Source organism: Aquarana catesbeiana, linkage group LG08 (genome assembly GCF_042186555.1).
Source record: "Aquarana catesbeiana isolate 2022-GZ linkage group LG08, ASM4218655v1, whole genome shotgun sequence".
In the NCBI taxonomy this organism is placed as follows: domain Eukaryota; kingdom Metazoa; phylum Chordata; class Amphibia; order Anura; family Ranidae; genus Aquarana; species Aquarana catesbeiana.
The window spans coordinates 140,590,941-140,611,866 of NC_133331.1; the positions used below are offsets into that span (position 1 = coordinate 140,590,941).

General features: G+C 44.6%; 1 protein-coding gene across 5 annotated transcripts in view; it reads right to left on the reverse strand.

The window, feature by feature from the left end:
- The window catches only part of CCAR1 (cell division cycle and apoptosis regulator 1), a 108,896-nt gene that overhangs the window by 11,505 nt on the left and 76,465 nt on the right, over window positions 1–20,926 (reverse strand). For 3 of the 5 annotated variants that reach the window (XM_073596478.1, XM_073596476.1, XM_073596477.1), the window contains 6 exons: window positions 18,563–18,748; window positions 18,284–18,475; window positions 5,022–5,252; window positions 4,505–4,613; window positions 2,519–2,613; window positions 37–183 (listed from right to left, as the gene is read on the reverse strand). In XM_073596478.1, coding sequence (XP_073452579.1) covers window positions 37–183; window positions 2,519–2,613; window positions 4,505–4,613; window positions 5,022–5,252; window positions 18,284–18,475; window positions 18,563–18,748 — 960 coding nt within the window. The remainder of the gene's footprint in view (window positions 1–36; window positions 184–2,518; window positions 2,614–4,504; window positions 4,614–5,021; window positions 5,253–18,283; window positions 18,476–18,562; window positions 18,749–20,926) is intronic. The other 2 variants (XM_073596480.1, XM_073596479.1) reach the window with 2 other exon arrangements.

Sequence of the window (20,926 nt, forward strand, 5' to 3'; positions counted from 1 at the left end):
GAAATTGGGAACACACCTAACAGAAGGGTTTAGTACCTGTGCTCTTGACAGATGCAATCCGAGGGTATAAATAATTTCTTCTAAGTCCTTCTCCAATAAATAGCCACAATGACTTTGATCAAAATATACAAACGCCATTAGAAGATCCTTGTTTACTGTAACCATCAGTTTCTTTTCTTTCTCCTGGAAAAAAGTCACATATTGAAATTTTCAATTCATCTAGAAATGCAAAAACACACTTTTTGATTTTGAAAATATATAAGACATTCTGAGCCAGAATTGGCTCTATACTGTTTTAAAAAAATATATATTTTAATTTCAAATTAAATGAAACCAGTTTTTAGCAAGATCCAGACATGGAGAAGCAGAAGTCCCCAAGCAGTAAGCCAACATGTGCATGAAATATTGGAAGTTGGCAAACAACTATATCTGCCAGGTGTTTGGAACAACAAGGCATTATAGTGATCAATAAAGATATAAGCACCCTGCTAGCTCACTGTTGATATAATAAATAAAAGACATCAAGGGCTAGATAGAAGGAGGATCACACTCATCACATTTCAGTCAAAAAACAGAAGCCCATCTAGGGCTATTAGATCTTCTTTAAAGAGGAGGTTCACTCTGTAACAAATATATCCTGTAGCTTCTGACTTTTAATAAAAGGACGTTTACCTGTCCAGGGATCCAGTGCCGTCCTCACCCGGGTTAGTTCTTCACTAGCCCTCGGGTTCCTGGCGCTGGCATCCTAACTGTGTAGCCGGCTATGTGGCTTCACAGCCGGCTGACTGCTGTGCTTTGTGAATGTGTCCCAGAAGACTGCGGGGAGGGAACGGGAGAGGTGATCCAAGCGGAAGGGGGTACCTGTCAAAACTAAGTACCCCTTTCCACCCCTAAAAAAAATGACATGCAAATGTGGCAGGGGAGGAGGACTTAAAGCAAAATCTGCCCTTTTGTGTGAAGTTTCGCTTTAATCTACCAGTGACCACATCAGCTTTGTCATAGGGCTTTGAGTTTGCGCTTACTTAACTGACTGTCCATAGATGGATTGGAATTTTTCTGTTTAATCCATATGAGGCATTCCTGTTTGACAGAAGTTGACTGTGATCAGTGTATTTTGCTTTCAGCCCCCTGACTGAATCATCTATGTCCAGCTTTATCAAGAGGAAATCTGCTGAGCTCTCCTTTTTAAAGGATATGGATGTTGCACTAAATTATAGAAACTGAAGTCCCGGGGGGTGCTTACTCAGAAGTAGAAAGGCAGTGACTTCCTGGAGGGATGATACATTAAGCAAAGATTAAATGCATCCTGTCATAAGAGAATCATAAAGGTTGCTTTTGCTGATCTCTCTTGAAAATGCTAGTGTCCTGGCTGTCCTGCTAAACCTTTTGCTCTGTTAAACATTAAACTCAAAATCAAAATTCTAGCAGGACAGTTTTATTGCAGAAGAGACTGCAATAAGGAGGCGGCTGCTGAGAACTTGTTCACCTTCTCATTTTTATGAAAAGGTGAAGTTAGCCTTCAACATGTTTCTAGACCCAAAAAACATTGTTTTCTATAGTGCAGCTCACCAGTAGTGGCTGTCCTAGGATGACAATGCTCACTCAATTTACTGTATCTATGAATTGTCACTCTAGACTGCCATCCTGATTTGGACTACAAACACCTTCACACAAATTGAGGAGTTGTGGATTTCACAAAAGATAAGCTTGAAAAGCTGTCACATCTAAGGCCTAGTAAGCTGCAATGTATTACATTTTTGTTCTTAGGTTTGGGTATCCTTTAACCACCCTGAGCATCATGTGTGGGATGCAAATCATTTGAGGATGGCCAATTAGGATGGCCAAACCCAAAAGACTGGGTGAAGTCATCAGCGGCATTAGGGGAGCGTTGGAGTTGAAGTAACGCAGGCTGTAGTTCCACTTAAGTTACTTACCCGGAGTTAGTATGTGGATAAGGAATTCTGACATCTTGCCCCCATATTGGTCAGTAAGGATATTCACTGGTAGGCTTAAACAACTATATCTATGTAACTTTTACACTCTCTGCTTCCTGTAAAATTATTCACATTTAAATTTTTATTTCAGGTCTGAATCTAATTAGGAGCATTGGCAAACCTTAAACTACTGACTTTTTTCTGCATGAGAGAAAGATTTTCAGTAGTCTGCAGTGGATGTGTTTGGCCACAGCTTCCCTGCACAAGGGGGGCTCTCAGTTTAGTGACAGTGGGGTACACTGGAACAATCTAGCAATGCCTGGATAAATAAAAGTAGTACTGAACAGGAAGGCTGTGCCCCCCTTGTGTGCTGGAATGATTGACTTTCACTTTTGACAGGAGTGTATTTTTAGACAGCACACTGAAAATAAGTATATAAATTAAATGGTTTTTGGCAACATACAGATTTTTGGGGAGTATGTTAAATACATCAGGTGCTACATACAAGAATCTAATGTTATAAAGTGCTACATACATTAGTGCTACATAAATTAGTAGAGAAATACAGTTTATAAGTAATATACCTTGTCTTTGGATAGGCACTCCTTGCTGTATCTGTTTTCCCTCTTGTCTTCACGTTTATCCTTCGTGCTCGAGTCATCATCATCGTCTTCCCTGTCTGTGATAAAAGGTGTGCTGGTTCATGTTATTTATTTAAAATAAAAAACACAATATTGAGGACCAAAGGACTTTTTACTAAAACTATGCTTCTAAGTGAGCTGAGCACAGTACAACTGAAAATCTGAAAATGGCCACCACCATCTTCACTAAGGGAAACCCTGCTGCGCTCTGTGAATGGGCTGGCTGCAGGGAAAGGAGGAGGGGGGTGACCTTCCAGCTGAGTTTGCCAAGTGGGAGAGGGTACCTGTCAAAACCAGGTACCCCCCCAAAAGGTGCCAAAACGTGGCAGCAGAAGGGTGGGGGTGGGGGGGGGGGGGAGGCAGATAAGCGGAGCTTACTCTTTAGGGTGGAGCTCTGCTTAAAGCTATTTCTTAGAGCAAAGAGGCTGAGCAGTGTTAAGTAGAGCAATGAAACCTAGAGAATATGTGGAGCTGCTGTGTCCATAGGAGGAAGAGCCAGATTTGTTTTGCTTACACTTTCATTGCTCCAATTCTCTGAAATTAGCTCCATTGAAGAACATCTGCATAACGACATCCATTATGCATACACAATGGTACAGTCATATGGTAGAGATACTAGATAAAATGAAGATATTTATTCAAGAAGCCTCACAACACATGGTCATTAGTGAAAATGGCAACTGAGCTGAGCAGGAGCTAAATGATAATATACTGTAGGTTCTGTTCCCACAAAAGCTAAAACAAATTTAAGGAAATCTGCTGACCTCCTTCTGAAAATGCCTTGAAGCAATGCTGATGCAATGGTGTAAATTCTGACGTACTGTCCTAGAATCAACTGGCATCAAGCTCCTTATCTGCATACTTACTCCGGCTCAAGAAACAAAAGTACGGAAGCTACTGGATCAGTACACGCCATTGGCAGCCTTTGTATTTTGCTCAGCCAAGGTTTTGTTTAGGGCTGGGTTCACACTGCAGTACGGAGCAGCTCACAGCATGGGTCCGATGCGTGTCTGTTCACCATTTCTGGTCCGATTTCGGTCTGAGTTTTTGGCTGAATTCGGACATGAAACGGACCAGAAGACACACAGGACTCCTGTGCAATTTGCTCCAGAGATGGGTGAACCAGCTACATTGAGAGCCGGACAACAATCTCCTAACATGCAAATTTGATGTGGGGAAATCCACATCCAATTGGCAATAGTGTAAACCGAGCCTAAAGAGAACTTGACACTACAAAATATACTACTGTGTTTGTTAGATGCATACTGCTGCTGTTGGACAGGTTTGTGTTAAGAATGTCAGCAATACAAGAATTGGGATTTGTTCTACAAATAGGCTTGCGCACTTAAAAAAAAAAAAAAAAAAACCCTGCAAGGCAATGGCATAATATGCATCGCATACTAGTACATTATGAAATACTTACCTTAGAACTAAGCCCTCCAGCGGTGGGCTGTCACTGCTCACATCTTCCCATGGTCTTCCTTTTGGGGTTCATCGGCTCTGATCCTGAGAATGTATGAGCTGCAATGACGCAACTCCCGAGCATGCGCATGGTATGGCCCACAGCACTGAAGGGATGGCATGGGTATGAGAGCATGAGCTGGTGACGTCACCGGTTACATCCAGTGTGAATATCTCCTAAACACGTTTAGGAGAGATCCACTGAACCTACAGGTAAGCCTTATTATAGGCTTGCCTGTAAGTACAATTTCAAAAGCGGAGTTTACTACCACTTTAAAACCCGGAGAAACTTTAAGTCTGGGATTGGGCAAGAGAATGCCAATTTCAACTACTGGCCTGTTGGTTATTATATTAAAGCAAAAACTGTTAGCAGAATAAGCTTCTACTGCTTACAAGATCTAAACATGTGAAGAGCATGTATAAGTAATCTGTACAGCACCAGCATTTAAGTTCCTCAGTCATACACACCTTCATAGTCACCGTCATCTTCTTCTGCTCCAATAGGCTCATAATCCTCTTGGATGTCGTCATCTATTTCTTCATCATCTCTGTAATCGTCTCGCTTTCTGTCATCCCTCTGCAATAATAGAAACTTTGAGTCTGCATATAAACAGAACAAAAAAAAAAGCCACAACTGGCAAACTGTGGCAACCCAGTGCTATACCTGTCATCCAGATCTCTACAGTTTGAGTATACGATTTATGCAAAATGCAAAAGTAGCAATACATATTGGGACATTTAAACATAGTCTGGTTGCTACACTTCTACAGAATATGTTCACTAGAACCTAAAAAAGTACTAGTAATTGTGGATCAATGTCTGTGATGAAGTATGTACAGTAAATTGTTTCACAATCTGCAGTGCATGTGGTGATAGCAGTCAGTTCACAATTCATTTTACATGAAAATGATGGGCAGGCTGAAAATGTTGCTGTAATGCTGACATCTTTCCTTTAGTAGAACATCCAAACTGTAAAAACACAAACCTTTCGGTCATCTCTTTCTTCTGATCTTAGTTTTTCATCTGAAGATTTTCTGCGTTTGAGTTTTGGTTCTTCATCGTCATCCTTGTCATCTTTCTTGTCTCTCCGGTCTTCCTTCTTAATTTTTTTGTCTCGCTTATCTTCTTTTTCAGGGAGGGTTAAAAGCTCTTTATATATCCGCACCCCAAAGTCTCTCTGGAGCATTTCATTGAACAACTCTGCAAAAAGAGACACCTGAGGGGAAGAAAAAACAAACAGGACAATTTAGGCTAGCTATACATCATACAATTTTCCTTTAGATTTACCAAAACCATATATGATAAGGTGCAATCTAAACACTTTCAATTTGTCTGCAATCAGGCAGGCCCTTGCACTATATAGTTGAAGGTAAACCTAAAGGTTACTGAATAAGAAAATTATATAAATGTATGGCCAGCTTTAGGGAACTTTTAATTCTGAAAGCAAGAATAGCATTTTCACTGAATAAATGTTGAGGGAGCAAAAAGCAATTAGGCTCTGCTCAGATACAGTACAACATTCAATGAAACAAATTACTTTCAAACACTTATATAAAAATGGTGTAGCCAGGAGTAACAAGGCGAATTATGACTTACCAATAAATTGCATATTTTGGAGTACAGTACAGGACACAAGTAGAGATTTCATAAACCATGGGTCATAGACATGTACCTTCAGGTGATGAAGCACTGGCTGAGCTTTAGAGGACACACCCTCTGAGTGCCTACCCCTATAACCTTATCCCAGTACCCCAAGTTATTTAGCAAGCAATGGAGATTAAACCAAAGAATGGAAAGGAGGGTGTCCTGTACTCCAAGATATGAATTTGCAGGTAAGTCAAAATTCCTCTCATCCTAATCGTACAGTACAGGGCTAAGGCAGAGTACTCATACACCATGGGACAGCCCCAAGCAATGAATAGGAACAGTGAGCAACAATGAGACAAACAGAGCTGTCCAAAAAAGCCAAACAACAATTGTCAGAAGACCCCAACTCATAGAACTACTGGGATAATCTTGTAGCCAACAGCTGCATCCACACAAGATTAGATGTCCAACTGATAAAACTTTGGAAAGTATGAACGGAATGCCCAGATGGCGGCCTTACATATCTGGGGTACATAGGCTGCCAAAATGGTGCCCATGAAATTCCCACCGATCTGGTGGAATGTGGCTATGACTACATCCAGGCAATGTAGAGAAACTACTTTGGAGGTTTAGGAGCAGGGCATATGGATGGGAGGACAATGTCTTCATTGAGGTGGAATGCTGAAACTCATGTGGGGAGAATGGATGGCCCTGGACTGAAGACAACCTTGAGGTTAGTCAAGATAGGAGGGAATTGTGAACCGTTCCAAATACCAGTCAATATTGGTACAAAACCTTCAGGCTTCTGCTAGAAAGCTGAATATGAAGAAGAGGAACTTCATCTTTCAGCATGACACCGACCCAAAGCATACATCCAAATCAAAGGAATGGCTTCAACAGAATGAGATTAAAGTTTTGGAATGGCCCAGCCAGAGCCCCAGACCTGAATCCAATTGAAAATCAATGGGGTGATGTGAAGAGGGCTGTGCACAGGAGATGCCCTCACCATCTGACAGATTTCCCAGATAGCAAGTAATTGTGCTGCAAGTTTGCTAAGCTCTTGCTAGACTTGCCAAGCTTCACAAGTTTGTTGCACAATTGCAGCAAGTCTGCATTGCGTGACTCCAGATCAACTTTCTTTGCAAACATTCTGCAAGTCTGCTACAAGTTCTGGTTCAGTTATGTTGTGTAATAATCATCCCACCACAGGGGTCACTGGGGCTGAATTTTCATCATGGCTCCCTGCTGCGTGTGTAAGATTTTTCTTTATTTGGTGCTGGGGTGTGGTGTCCAGAGAGGTGAGTGGTATCCATGAGATCAGAGATGGAGTCGAATCCTAATATCCCATTGGTGGAGCACATTTTGAAATGTTTTAATTATCCTTGTTTATTATGCTAGACCACAACAGGTCTAGTGGCGCTTTTAGGAGAGGAGAGTGGAATGTGATTTTCCATAAAGGATCCATATATTAAAGCCTTATCAGACCAGCTGTGGATTTCGATGCAGGCGAGGAGAGGAGAGCGGAACATGAACTGGCATTAAGGATTTGTATACCAAAGCACCACTAGACCTGTTGTGGTCTTTCTTTAAGGTGAACTGCTAGGGCACACTCCTGGTGGATGCCTGGATGGTGGAAACAATTGTTTTCACAACTTTCAAGAACTGTTTTTTGAGCATGTGATCTTCACATCTCATCACTTTTTGATGCACATGCACTTTATTATTTGGGACTTATTTTATTTTTTTTTTATGTAAAATCAGATGAATACCTGCTTTTGATTCGAGCACTTTTAATCACTGTTTCACATATTATTGTATTTTTTTTAAATTAGGGATAATCATTTATTAATCATGTTTAGCTTCTTGAATTAGTGCACTTTATCACTGTTTCACATAGTATCGCATATTACTGCAATTTTTTTTTTTTATTGTATCATTTTTAATGTTTTTGAGAATGTTCTTTTTCATATTATAAATGTTCTTTTTTATGTTTTGTTAAAATGTTCACCCTAATAAAAAAATAACTAAGATGTAATCCAGTGTTATGTATTGATTTTATTCAAATATTTTAATAAATGTTTTTATAAAGATCAGTTTTGTCTTAATGTACTATTCAGTGAACTGGGGTACATTTTTTAGGAAAATGGTAAAATATAGGCCAAAAAAGCTGAACTAAAAATATTTCAATGAGAGATTTTTTTTTTTTTTTGTATTCTACTTCAGCCACTTTGGCTTAGATTTTGCAATTTTTCTGACAATTCATCTCTCTTCACTTATAAGAGAATAGACCCGATAAAAACAGACACTTGGACAAACGACAAGAAAAACTAGTGCCAAAGATATTAATGGAAGATCAAGGGATTAAATAAGATTTCTACCACCTAAGTACCAGTGAAACACCAGCATAGGTGTGTGTAGCTTATTGCATTAGAGCGCGCACCCCAAAGATCACACACGTGTGTGTATATGTGAGATATATATATATCTATATATATATATATATATAGATATATCTATATATATATATATATATATATATATATATATATATATAGATATAGATATTTATGTAGGATATATACATACATATACATACACACACACACACACACACACTCTTATGTTAGAGCCGGTACAGTGAAAGAAGTACAGGAGCACGTCAAGAATGGCAGAACTGGTCAGAGGGAGATGCACACAGAGCAATAATGCTAATGCACTTGGGGTGATTAGGGTGTGCCCAGGCACACCCCCTGTGCATGCCTATGATCACCAGTTAATTGGCAAGAAAAAAGAAGCAAGCAGCACAAATCTATAATCCCACAATCTGGTGATAGTGAACACACTGCTATTAATCTAATCCCTTACTGTACACAGCACAGACTAACCACCAGTGGTTTACCAACAGGAGGGGGGTGGTCCACCGCGGGTGCCAAACATTGAGGGGGTTGTCACCTGGGCGCCCTCCGCCCCCCCACGAGCAAAGCTGTGACAGCGGGGCGCTAGGCACAGGCAGCGTTGCTGTGACATCCAGGGCAGGGAAAGGTGAGCTGTGACAGGGTGTGGGGGCTCCCATGTGCGGACCTTACCCGGGTGACTGACACCCAGTGCGGGCTGCCGGATTCACTCTGTGCCGCACAGCAGGGGACAGAGACAGTGAGCAGTGCTGAAGAGAGGATGGCAACTGCTGGACTTAACTTTTCAAGTTAATCAGCAGGTTATGGGTTGCTAGGTCAATAGCCAATCATTAGCTTGTTAATATGAAAAATTAATTCCAGCAGTTCCTCTGTTCTGTGCTGCTGTGTCTCCAGCTCTGCATGTATGCCTGAGTAAAGTAGGAAGGGGCAATGTGCAGGGGTCCAGAACTGGGGGGGAATGTGTAATATGCAGGGGACCAGAGCTGGGGGGGGCTGTGTAATATGCAGGGGACCAGAGCTGGGAGGGGGCTGTGTAATGTGCAGGGGACCAGAGCTGGGGGGGGGGGGGGGGGGGGGGGCTGTGTAATTTGCAGGGATCCAGAGACAGTGTGTGTGTGTGTGTGTGTGTGTGTGTGTGTGTGCTGTGTAATGTGCAGTAAAAGGGTCCAGAGCTGCGGGGGGCTGTGTAATGTAAAGGGGTCCAGAGGTGCAGAGGTATGCAGGGAGCACAGTGGGGTGTTTTTACATTTTAAAGTTGGGGGGGGGGGGGGGGTTGGTTGGGTGGCAGATATAGGATCCGCCCCGGGTGCCAGATGCTCTATGTACCCCCCTGCTTACCACTGCAACTTTGCTCTTGCTAGAGACTTGCCACGCAAATTTGCTACAAATTGGAAAAGTGTCAACTAGAACTTGTGCTTCAAGTGCTCTGCAAGTGTACAATTTGCCAGGGAAGATGTGCAGCAAGTTCACAAGACTTACAATTCAATACTGCCACAAATGTGTGGCAAGTTATCCTTGCTATCTGGATTGGAGTGTTTTTGCAAAGAAGAGTGGGCAAATATTGCCAAGTCAAGATGTGCCATGTTGATAGACTCATAACCAAAAAGACTGAGTGCTGTAATAAAATCAAAAGGCGTTTTAGTTTAACCACTTGCCGACCGCCGCACACACATACACGTTGGCAGAATGGCACAGGCAGGCAAATGGGCGTACCTGTACCTTCCCTTGAATTTGCCGCTGGCAGCGCGCGATCGTGCCCGCAGGTCCCGCAATCTTGATGTTCGCCGGCGGGCCACAATTGTGGCGAGGAGAGGCAGAACGGGAGATGTAAACAAGGCATTTCCCTGTTCTGCCTAGCAACATGACAGGGATCTACTGCTCCCTGTCATCGGGAGCAGTGATCTCTGTCATGTTGTAGTGAGCCCCCCCCCCCACCCCCCACAGTTAGAATCACTTCCTAGGACACACTTAACCCCTTGATCACCCCCAGGTGTTTAACCTCTTCCCTGCTTGTGTCATTTATACAGTAATCAGTGGCTATTTGTAGCTCTGATCGCTGTATGAATGACAATGGTCCCAAAATAGTGTCAAAAGTGTCTGATGTGTCCACCATAATGTCGCAGTCCCGATAAAAAAAAAAAAAATCGCAGATTGCCACCATTACTAGTAAAAAAAAAAAAATGCCATAAATCTATCCCCTATTTTGTAGACACTATAACTTTTGCGCAAACCAATCAATATACACTTATTGCGATTTTTTTTACCAAAAATATGTAGAAGAATACATATCGGCCTAAACTGTGGAAGAAATGTGTTTTTTTTATATTTTTGTTGGGGATATTTATTATAGCAAAAAGTAAAAAATATTGCTTTTTTTTCCAAAATTGTCGCTTTTTTTTTTTTGTTTATAGTGCAAAAAATAAAAACCGCAGAGGTGATCAAATACCACCAAAATAAAGCTCTATTTGTGGAAAAAAAAGGAAGTCAATTTTGTTTGGGTACAATGTCGCACGACCGCCTAATTGTCAGTTAAAGCGACGCAGTACAGAATTGCAAAAAATGTTCTGGTCAGGAAGGGGGTAAATCCTTCCGGGGCTGAAGCCTTTATAGGGTGCGCACACTTATGCAACCATATTATTTTATTTTTACTTCTCTCCACCTAAAAGACTCCAGTTTGTTGTTTAACTGAGTTGTACAGTTTATAGGTCACATTAAAAGGTGGAAAAATTTCTGAAATGATTTATCTTTGTCTCATTTTTTTACGTCACAGAAACCTGACATTTTAAGTCTACAGGGGTGTGTTGACTTATTATATACACTGTATATTTGCAGGGGAAAAAAATGTGCATGTATTATTTTTTTTCCATAGCAGCCTGCAAAGCATTATGGGTGCAATGCTTGGTCACTGCAGACTCTTCTTCCAGCTCCCTGTCTGTACCAAGGTATGAGCTTTCAATGGGAGAGATTTAAAACATGTCATCAATGGATTACCAATGCAGTGATTACCCCACTCGTGCTTCATTGAGAACAAGACTGCCACACTGGTTTCAAAAGTGATAGCTGCTGCAGGGAAGAACTACCCCTGAACACACTGTCTGGAGCAGGGAGTCCCATTTGCACCGTGTTACACCCTAAATTTGGTATTAAACCCAAAAGCACACATTATATTGCAGCTTACCAATTCTTATATGTGATGGCTGCAGTAGTTTGCCTTTTTAGGCTTTCTGGTGATCTGGTCAGCAAGTCTGTTGTTTTTCAAAAGAACAAGCACACTTGCAGATGTATTAGTTACAGGGATGAGACAAACCATTCAACACTGGCAGGGATGCTTGCAATGCTCAGTTTTATTTATGTAAATTCTTTATCTCAAAAGGAAAACTGCTTATAAAGTGTTAGCTGGAGTTTACCTTAAATTTGTTAGTGTATTTAAAATGGTATTAAACCCAAAACCAAAGTAGTAATATATTGCAGCTTACCAATCATTAAATATGGTGGCTGAATCAGTTTTATTTTATTTTCTTTGTCTTTTTTCCCTCTGCTCACCTGATGATCAAGCCAACAACACAACTCCTGCATTAGAAACACAACTGAGCACAGGAGGCACAGCAGACAGCATTGTCAGTCTGGGGGTGAGTGGCGTGTTAAATGTATTAGCAGATTTAAATACACTAACTGAAGCCAAACTCCAGCTCACACTTTACAATCAGTTAGGCAAACAGATTTTCCCTTATGGGATGAAGGTTTTAAATGAATAAAAAATAGTGATCATTTTATTCACCCCTGTCAGTGTTAAATGTTTTGTCTCCTCCGTGTATACTAATACATTCTGTGGAAGAGTGTGTGCTTCTGAAAAATAACAGACTTACTGGATGGATCACCAGATGAAAATACAAGAAAGAAAGCATAAAAAAAGGAAACTAATACAGCCATCACATCTAAGAATTGGTAAGCTGCAATATAATAAAGGTTTTCTTTTGGGTTTAATACCACTTTAAATCTGCTAATACCTAACACTATCCCCTCTTCAGACTGACAATGCTGCTGTTCAAATGTGCCCCCTGTGCTCATTTATCCAGAGCGCTCTAATACAGCAAAGGTGTGTTACTAGCCAGATCACTAGTGGGAATATAGAGGAAAAAAGCCCTAAAAAAGGAAACTAATGCAGCCACCATATCTAAGGTGGTTTTAGATTTAATAAATAAAAGAATTAAGAATAAGTTCACCTTTGTAAAAAAAAATAAATAAATGTAAAATCTTTTTGCAGGAAAAAAAAAGTGATTTTTTTTTTTTTTATTAGGAGCCTGTAAAGCATTGCACTCATCATCAGCAGATCACGGGTGCAACCTCATGCTCTTGCAGACTGTCAGTGTATCTGTCTGCTGGTACCGGCAAGCAGTTACACAATGACAGGAAGAATCAATGAACTACCACAGCGCTCAACAGTGCCACGGTAGTTCATTAAGAACTATAAGCCGACAGCCACAAAGGCTGTTGATACTTGTAGTTCTCCCATTCACATAACTTTTTTTTTTTAAATTGTAACAGCAGGTGTGGGGAGAGGATCCCCCGGCCCGCTGTCACCAGGAGGGGGGATCAGGGGGGTGCGGGGCTGCTGCAAAGTAACATGTTACACCCTAAATACAGGTGTAACATGTTACAAAAGGTGAACTTGTCCTCTAAGAAATTTGGGCATAATATTTGTCCAAAATATGACATTTTCTATTAAGCTTGTGGTTCTCACAACTAGAGTCTCTATTGATGAGATTCTATTCAATTGAAGCGGGTTTTGCATTCCTATACAAATCCAAGCGAATGCAAATCCCGCTTAGAGAAGATTAAATGCAGATCAGCAGTTGGCCAATTGTGGGTCAAATGCACCTGTCAATGTATTCTGAATGATCTCAGAAACATCTTAAACTGATGCCAAAGTGATGCCATCAGCACAAGCTCAAAGCCCATTGACACAGGCCCTTGTGTTGCTGTCCATTCCCAAACACATAAGATGAGTATTCCTTTGGTTTGATTTGATACAACGCACAAAAAAAGGAAGATCGCTACATGTTATTGCCAATCAATGTAGATGTCACAAAATATAAGCACAAGTGTGCATCTTTCCAGGAATTAATAAGCATTACCTGCATTTCCATAGGCCAGGGGTAGGCAACCCCCAGCACTGGTGCAGCAAGCGGCACGCAAAGCCTCTTTTGCCGGCACTCGACTCCCTCCCCATCAGCAGAGCAGCGCAGGGAAGAGTCATTGAAACACTAATGCATTCCAATTTCAGAATTCCCCATGCTGCACCTGCACAGAGAGGGAGGCACTGTGCCCCCACACATTGTAAAAGATGGAAAACATTGTTTGGTTCTCTAACTTTGCTATAGCTACGATCATCAGCTTTTGTGTCGATGAAGAGATTGGGTGCGTTCTACTGGGGGGGGGGGGGGGGGCGCTCCCTGGGAAGGGAGGAGGAGGAGGACGACTGTCATTGTCCGCTGCTAAAGCCAATCACAGTCCTGCTAGCCCCGCCCACCATCTGGGGGAAGATGACTTGCTTGGTTGCCACTACCAATCTCAGAAAGAAGGGATTTCACTGTGATTGAGAAAACCACAATCAGGTGACAGTTTGTGGAATTACGGTTGAGTTTCTGGGAACTTTATGGAAATTATTCCTGAACCTTTGCATCACTACTGAACTCCTGCACTCTGTGTCCCTTTAAGCCACAGCCAGTATTCAGCGCAATGAAAATCACACCCAACCACTTTTTCTCAGCTGCGGGGGCCCAACTTATGATCCTGCACACAGGCCCACTGCTTTCAGAAAATGCCCCTGACCTGATCTCATCATTGTGCATCCATTCCATATGCTTGTATGTGACATCACTTACATCACCTACAAGCACATGGGCTGGATGCGAGAGTTTGATCAGCAGGATGAGTGTGCCAGGACAGGTAGATGTGTCTCAAATTTGCTTCCTTTCACCACTCTGCATATCACGCATATCATAGATGAGAAGAGGGTACATCGCTGGAGCAGATGAGCAGAAGGGTACAGCGGTGGGGAAAATGAGCAGGAGGGGTTCAGAAGTGAAAGAGAAGAGCAGGAGTGGTGCAGGGAGGTACAGTGGTGGAAGAGATGAGAAGGGGGTTCAGCAGTGGGACAGAAGAGCAGGGGGGTAGAGTGATGGGCTAGATGAGCACGGGGGGGTTCAGTGTTGGGCCAAATGAGAAGAAGGTTACAGTGGTGAGAAAGATGAGAAAGGAGGTACATTGGTGTAACACATGGGCAGGGGGAACAGAGGTGGGACAGATGCACAGGAGGTACAGTTGTGGGGCAGATGAGCAGATAAGTTTGGTGGTGGGGCAGATGAGAAAGGGGGAACACTGGTGGGGCAGATGTACAGGAGGTTACAGTGGTGGGACAGATGAGCAGGGGCGTACAGAGGTGGGGCAGATGTGCAGGGTAGTACAGTGGTGGGCCAGATGAGAAAGGGGGTACATTGGTGGGCCAGATGAGAAAGGGGGTACATTGGTGGGCCAGATGAGAAAGGGGGTACATTGGTGGGGCAGATGTACAGAGGGTTTCTGTGGTGGAGCAGAGGAGCAGGGGCGTACAGTGGTGGGGCAGAGGAGCAGGGGCGTACAGTGGTGGGGCAGAGGAGCAGGGGCGTACAGTGGTGGGGCAGAGGAGCAGGGGCGTACAGTGGTGGGGCAGAGGAGCAGGGGCGTACAGTGGTGGGGCAGAGGAGCAGGGGCGTACAGTGGTGGGGCAGAGGAGCAGGGGCGTACAGTGGTGGGGCAGAGGAGCAGGGGCGTACAGTGGTGGGGCAGAGGAGCAGGGGCTTACAGTGGTGGGGCAGAGGAGCAGGGGCTTACAGTGGTGGGGCAGAGGAGCAGGGGCTTACAGTGGTGGGGCAGAGGAGCAGGGGCTTACAGTGGTGGGGCAGAGGTGCAGGGGCTTACAGTGGTGGGGCAGAGGTGCAGGGGCTTACAGTGGTGGGGCAGAGGTGCAGGGGCTTACAGTGGTGGGGCAGAGGTGCAGGGGCTTACAGTGGTGGGGCAGAGGTGCAGGGGCTTACAGTGGTGGGGCAGAGGTGCAGGGGCTTACAGTGGTGGGGCAGAGGTGCAGGGGCTTACAGTGGTGGGGCAGAGGTGCAGGGGCTTACAGTGGTGGGGCAGAGGTGCAGGGGCTTACAGTGGTGGGGCAGAGGTGCAGGGGCTTACAGTGGTGGGGCAGAGGTGCAGGGGCTTACAGTGGTGGGGCAGAGGTGCAGGGGCTTACAGTGGTGGGGCAGAGGTGCAGGGGCTTACAGTGGTGGGGCAGAGGTGCAGGGGCTTACAGTGGTGGGGCAGAGGTGCAGGGGCTTACAGTGGTGGGGCAGAGGTGCAGGGGCTTACAGTGGTGGGGCAGAGGTGCAGGGTCTTACAGTGGTGGGGCAGAGGTGCAGGGGCTTACAGTGGTGGGGCAGAGGTGCAGGGGCTTACAGTGGTGGGGCAGAGGTGCAGGGGCTTACAGTGGTGGGGCAGAGGTGCAGGGGCTTACAGTGGTGGGGCAGAGGTGCAGGGGCTTACAGTGGTGGGGCAGAGGTGCAGGGGCTTACAGTGGTGGGGCAGAGGTGCAGGGGCTTACAGTGGTGGGGCAGAGGTGCAGGGGCTTACAGTGGTGGGGCAGAGGTGCAGGGGCTTACAGTGGTGGGGCAGAGGTGCAGGGGCTTACAGTGGTGGGGCAGAGGTGCAGGGGCTTACAGTGGTGGGGCAGAGGTGCAGGGGCTTACAGTGGTGGGGCAGAGGTGCAGGGGCTTACAGTGGTGGGGCAGAGGTGCAGGGGCTTACAGTGGTGGGGCAGAGGTGCAGGGGCTTACAGTGGTGGGGCAGAGGTGCAGGGGCTTACAGTGGTGGGGCAGAGGTGCAGGGGCTTACAGTGGTGGGGCAGAGGTGCAGGGGCTTACAGTGGTGGGGCAGAGGTGCAGGGGCTTACAGTGGTGGGGCAGAGGTGCAGGGGCTTACAGTGGTGGGGCAGAGGTGCAGGGGCTTACAGTGGTGGGGCAGAGGTGCAGGGGCTTACAGTGGTGGGGCAGAGGTGCAGGGGCTTACAGTGGTGGGGCAGAGGTGCAGGGGCTTACAGTGGTGGGGCAGAGGTGCAGGGGCTTACAGTGGTGGGGCAGAGGTGCAGGGGCTTACAGTGGTGGGGCAGATGTGCAGGGGCTTACAGTGGTGGGGCAGATGTGCAGGGGCTTACAGTGGTGGGGCAGATGTGCAGGGGCTTACAGTGGTGGGGCAGATGTGCAGGGGCTTACAGTGGTGGGGCAGATGTGCAGGGGCTTACAGTGGTGGGGCAGATGTGCAGGGGGTTACAGTGGTGGGGCAGATGTGCAGGAGGTTACAGTGGTGGGGCAGATGTGCAGGGGGTTACAGTGGTGGGGCAGATGAGCACAGGGTTACAGTGGTGTAACAGATTTGCAGGGAGGACAGTGATCTGAGGTGTGGAGTTGCAGGAATTGGGGCTGATCTGAGGTGTGAGAGTGCGAAGAGGGTTACAGTGGTGAGAAAAATGAGCCAAGGGGGTTCAGTGTTGTGGCAGAGGAGAAAGGAAGTACATTGGTGTAACAGATGAGCAGGGGTTACAGCAGTGGAGCAGATGTGCAGAGGAGAAAGGAGGTACATCGGTGGAACACATGGGCAGGGGGAACAGAGGTGGGGCAGATGAGCAGATACGTTTGGTGTTAGGACAGATGAGAAAATGGTTCAGTGGTGGAGCAGACGTGCAATGAGGTACAGTGGTGGGACAGATGAGCAAGGGCGTACAGAGGTGGGGCAGATGTGCAGGGGGTTACAGTGGTGGGCCAGATGAGAAAGGGGGTACATTGGTGGGCCAGATGAGAAAGGGGGTACATTGGTGGGGCTAATGAGAAGGGGGGTACATTGGTGGGGCAGATGAGCAGGGTTGTACAGTGGTGGGGCAGATGTACAGAGGGTTGTACAGTGGTGGGGCAGATGTACAGAGGGTTGTACAGTGGTGGGGCAGATGTACAGAGGGTTGTACAGTGGTGGGGCAGATGTACAGAGGGTTGTACAGTGGTGGGGCAGATGTACAGAGGGTTGTACAGTGGTGGGGCAGATGTACAGAGGGTTGTACAGTGGTGGGGCAGATGTACAGAGGGTTGTACAGTGGTGGGGCAGATGTACAGAAGGTTGTACAGTGGTGGGGCAGATGTACAGAGGGTTGTACAGTGGTGGGGCAGATGTACAGAGGGTTGTACAGTGGTGGGGCAGATGTACAGAGGGTTGTACAGTGGTGGGGCAGATGTACAGAGGGTTGTACAGTGGTGGGGCAGATGTACAGAGGGTTGTACAGTGGTGGGGCAGATGTACAGAGGGTTGTACAGTGGTGGGGCAGATGTGCAGAGGGTTGTACAGTGGTGGGGCAGATGTGCAGAGGGTTGTACAGTGGTGGGGCAGATGTGCAGGGGGTTGTACAGTGGTGGGGCAGATGTGCAGGGGGTTACAGTGGTGGGGCAGATGTGCAGGGGGTTACAGTGGTGGGGCAGATGTGCAGGGGGTTACAGTGGTGGGGCAGATGTGCAGGGGGTTACAGTGGTGGGGCAGATGTGCAGGGGGTTACAGTGGTGGGGCAGATGTGCAGGGGGTTACAGTGGTGGGGCAGATGTGCAGGGGCTTACAGTGGTGTAACAGATGTGCAGGGAGGACAGTGATCTGAGGTGTGGAGTTGCAGGAATTGGGGCTGATCTGAGGTGTGAGAGTGCGGGGTGTTAATTTCACACTACTAAAGCAGTTTACAGCATTTACTTTATAAAAACTCCTTTTCGTGATTGAGAGTGTGAAGTTGACATTTTTTTGTTAAAAAAACGGCACACTCAATTTCTTTGAAAAAAAATTTCGGCACACTGTGCTCAAAAGGTTGCCTACCCCTGCTATAGGCCATTAGGCTTGATTCATACAAAGAACCATGTGAGCTCATTCAACAGCCTCCACTGAGCTGTATAAGCATGGAGAGATTGTGCACACAAAATGCAACTCATCACTGTACCAGACATTAGAAGGTACAGCCGTGTGTATGGATGATTAATCTGATATGGCTCATTGCCTATGCAAGCGAGGCCTTAAAAAAAAAAAAGTAAAAACGCATGGAGCAATGACACCAGTAAAAAAAAAAAACATTTTTTTAGCCACTGCCATCTTTTTAGGACCATATTCCTGCCACAAAGTATAAACATTTTACAGCACATACCTCAAATGAGTGTTCCTTATTGTCCTCTATCCTGTAGTCCAACAGGACGCTTAGAGACATGATGCTGCAGTCAAACTTCCCATTTTTTGCTAACCAGTTTGGATGTACAATAATTGCTGGCTCTTCAGGTAAGATGTATCTCTTTTCTCTTCGTTGTCGCTCCACTTCCTCCTGACGTTTTCGCTCTTCTTCCTAGCAACAAAACCAGCACGTTAATTTGTTACAATTTCATTTAGGTAGTAGTTTAATGTAGGACTAAAGATTACATAGGACACAAACCTCTTTATCATCTTCAGATTTCCGCTCTTCCTCCTCCTCCTCTTCTTTTTCACACTTTTCTTGCTCCTTCTGCTCCTCTTTTTGTTCTTCAACCCGAAGCTGCTTTGTTAATCGAGCAATCAACTGAGATTTTAGTCCCTTGGAACTAAGTGTTCGACTTTCTAGCTCTTTTCGCAAATCATTTACCTGTCCAAAAAATTTTTATACATAGAAAAATCACACTGCACATCATAACTAAGAATTATTGCATTGTTTAAAGACGATCTATCATAATTTTCATTTTACAGTTCTGTCCCGATATGGGACAAAGTACATATAGTACTGTGCCCCATGTTTCTAAGTGCTTTTTAACACTAGTTATGGAGTCTGACCTGCCCCCCATCACTTCTTGCCGTAGCTGCTCCATCAACAGCTAAGAGGGAGATGGAGGAATGCATAAGGAGGGGGGATATGTCAGCTTCGGCATTCCTCTTGCCGCTGATTCTCTTGAGAAAGTGCTCACAGCCAAGGCAAGCTGCAGCTATATATCAGCGTATCTCCTTCACGGCTGTTGTCAGATCAGGATGGGTGGGGTGGGGGGTTGCAAGGTCAGTACGCATAACTAGGGTTAGAAAGCTCTTAGAAAAACGGGCAAAGTATTGCATGTGAATAAATATCCTGTGCACCAGTGCCAAAAAAAAAAAGCTGCAAGCAAAAAAGAAGAAATATAGCACCCTAAAACAAAGTGCTGCACTACTAAAGAAAAATAACGCAGAAGCATGTATATGTGCTATTAACACAATACGCAAAAAAAGTCAACACAGTGCAATAAATCAATAATGCACAATAAAATCTAAAATCAATAGAAAATCCTTATTGTATGAATCTAATAAAGTCTATGAGTGTATACAAAAATTTGTGGTAAAACATCCAGTGAAGAAAATCAAATGTGAAATCACTCCAAGCAAGTGAAGGTACTTGAAAGCCTCTACCACCATGGACCCCTTTGGGTGTACTCTTACCTCAATATATTGACCCTCGCAACAAAGGTCAAAGCACATTCCTATGTGAACACTCAGAGCTACACCTTCTCAGCTTGGTCATCTCAAAAACAAATCCTGTTGTATCCTCTGGAACTCTGATCATCACAAGTAACTGGGGTGGTGAACGAATGGGTCAGTGCAATTCACATGTTCAAAACACATTAAAAGCCAACATGATGCACACTGCTTTATATAATTAAAAATAAAATGCCACTCTCTCGCTCTCTCTCGGTGTAACCACACCCTATGCGTTTTGTTTTAACAAGATCATCGGGGAAAACAGACTGATGAAATGCTATATGGCTATATGGAACTGAGTGAGAGAGAGCTATTGGCTATGGGAGCTGGATTCTCTAATAACATCCACAATCATCTGCCCCAGTAACAATCGATGAGTGAAATTTAAAGCCATATACAGTATATGCTTTTGTTTCTTCATTTAACATTGCGAGTGGCATGTTATTTTTATGATTTTAATAATAAAATAGCAGTGTTGGCTTGTATTGTATTTTAAACTTGTGACTTGGACTGAGCCATCCATTCACCACCCGAGTTTCTGGTGATGATCAGTGTTCCAGAGGGTAGAACAGGATTTGATTTTGAGATAACCAAGCTGAGGAGGCGTCACATCACTTGGGAGCGTGCTTAGACCATTGCTGCGAAGGTCAATATATTGGAGTTGAGAGTGCACCCAAAAGGGACCCATTGTGGTGGAGGCTTTCAACTTTCAGATACCTTCTTCACTTGCTTGGATTGATTTCACATTGATTCTTCACTGGATGTTTTAACACCACTTTTTGTATACACTCACAGGCTTTATGGGATTCATACAATAAGGAATTTTTATTGGTTTTGCATTATTTTTCTGTAGTAGCACAGCACTTTATTTGAAGTACTGTATGTACTTTGTCCCATAGGGGACAGAGCTGCAAAATAAAAAAATTATAATAATAGATCTTCTTTAAAGTTCTGCACTTCAAACCTGTCTGTGAATTAAAAGCAACAAATGAAGTACACCTTGTGAATATGTAAGTACCTTTGTTAAATCTTAATCAATTTCCAGTATGTTTAGGTACATGTCATAGTACATAATGTATACAAGGGACTACCCTATCATTCTGATAAGGAGCCAAGCCCAGTCCAAGGTCATTTAACAATCAGGTGTGAGCGCATATACAAGCTGAAGTAGTTCTCACCGGATTAATCAGTAGGAAAACCTATGCAGTAAATAGGTGCTGAAATTAAGACATTCTGCTCCCACTCAGTGGCCACAGGTGCCCTGGAAGGATTTAAGATTTAATAGAAGGGCTTTCAGGCAGCACAAAGTGCCTACCATGCAAGT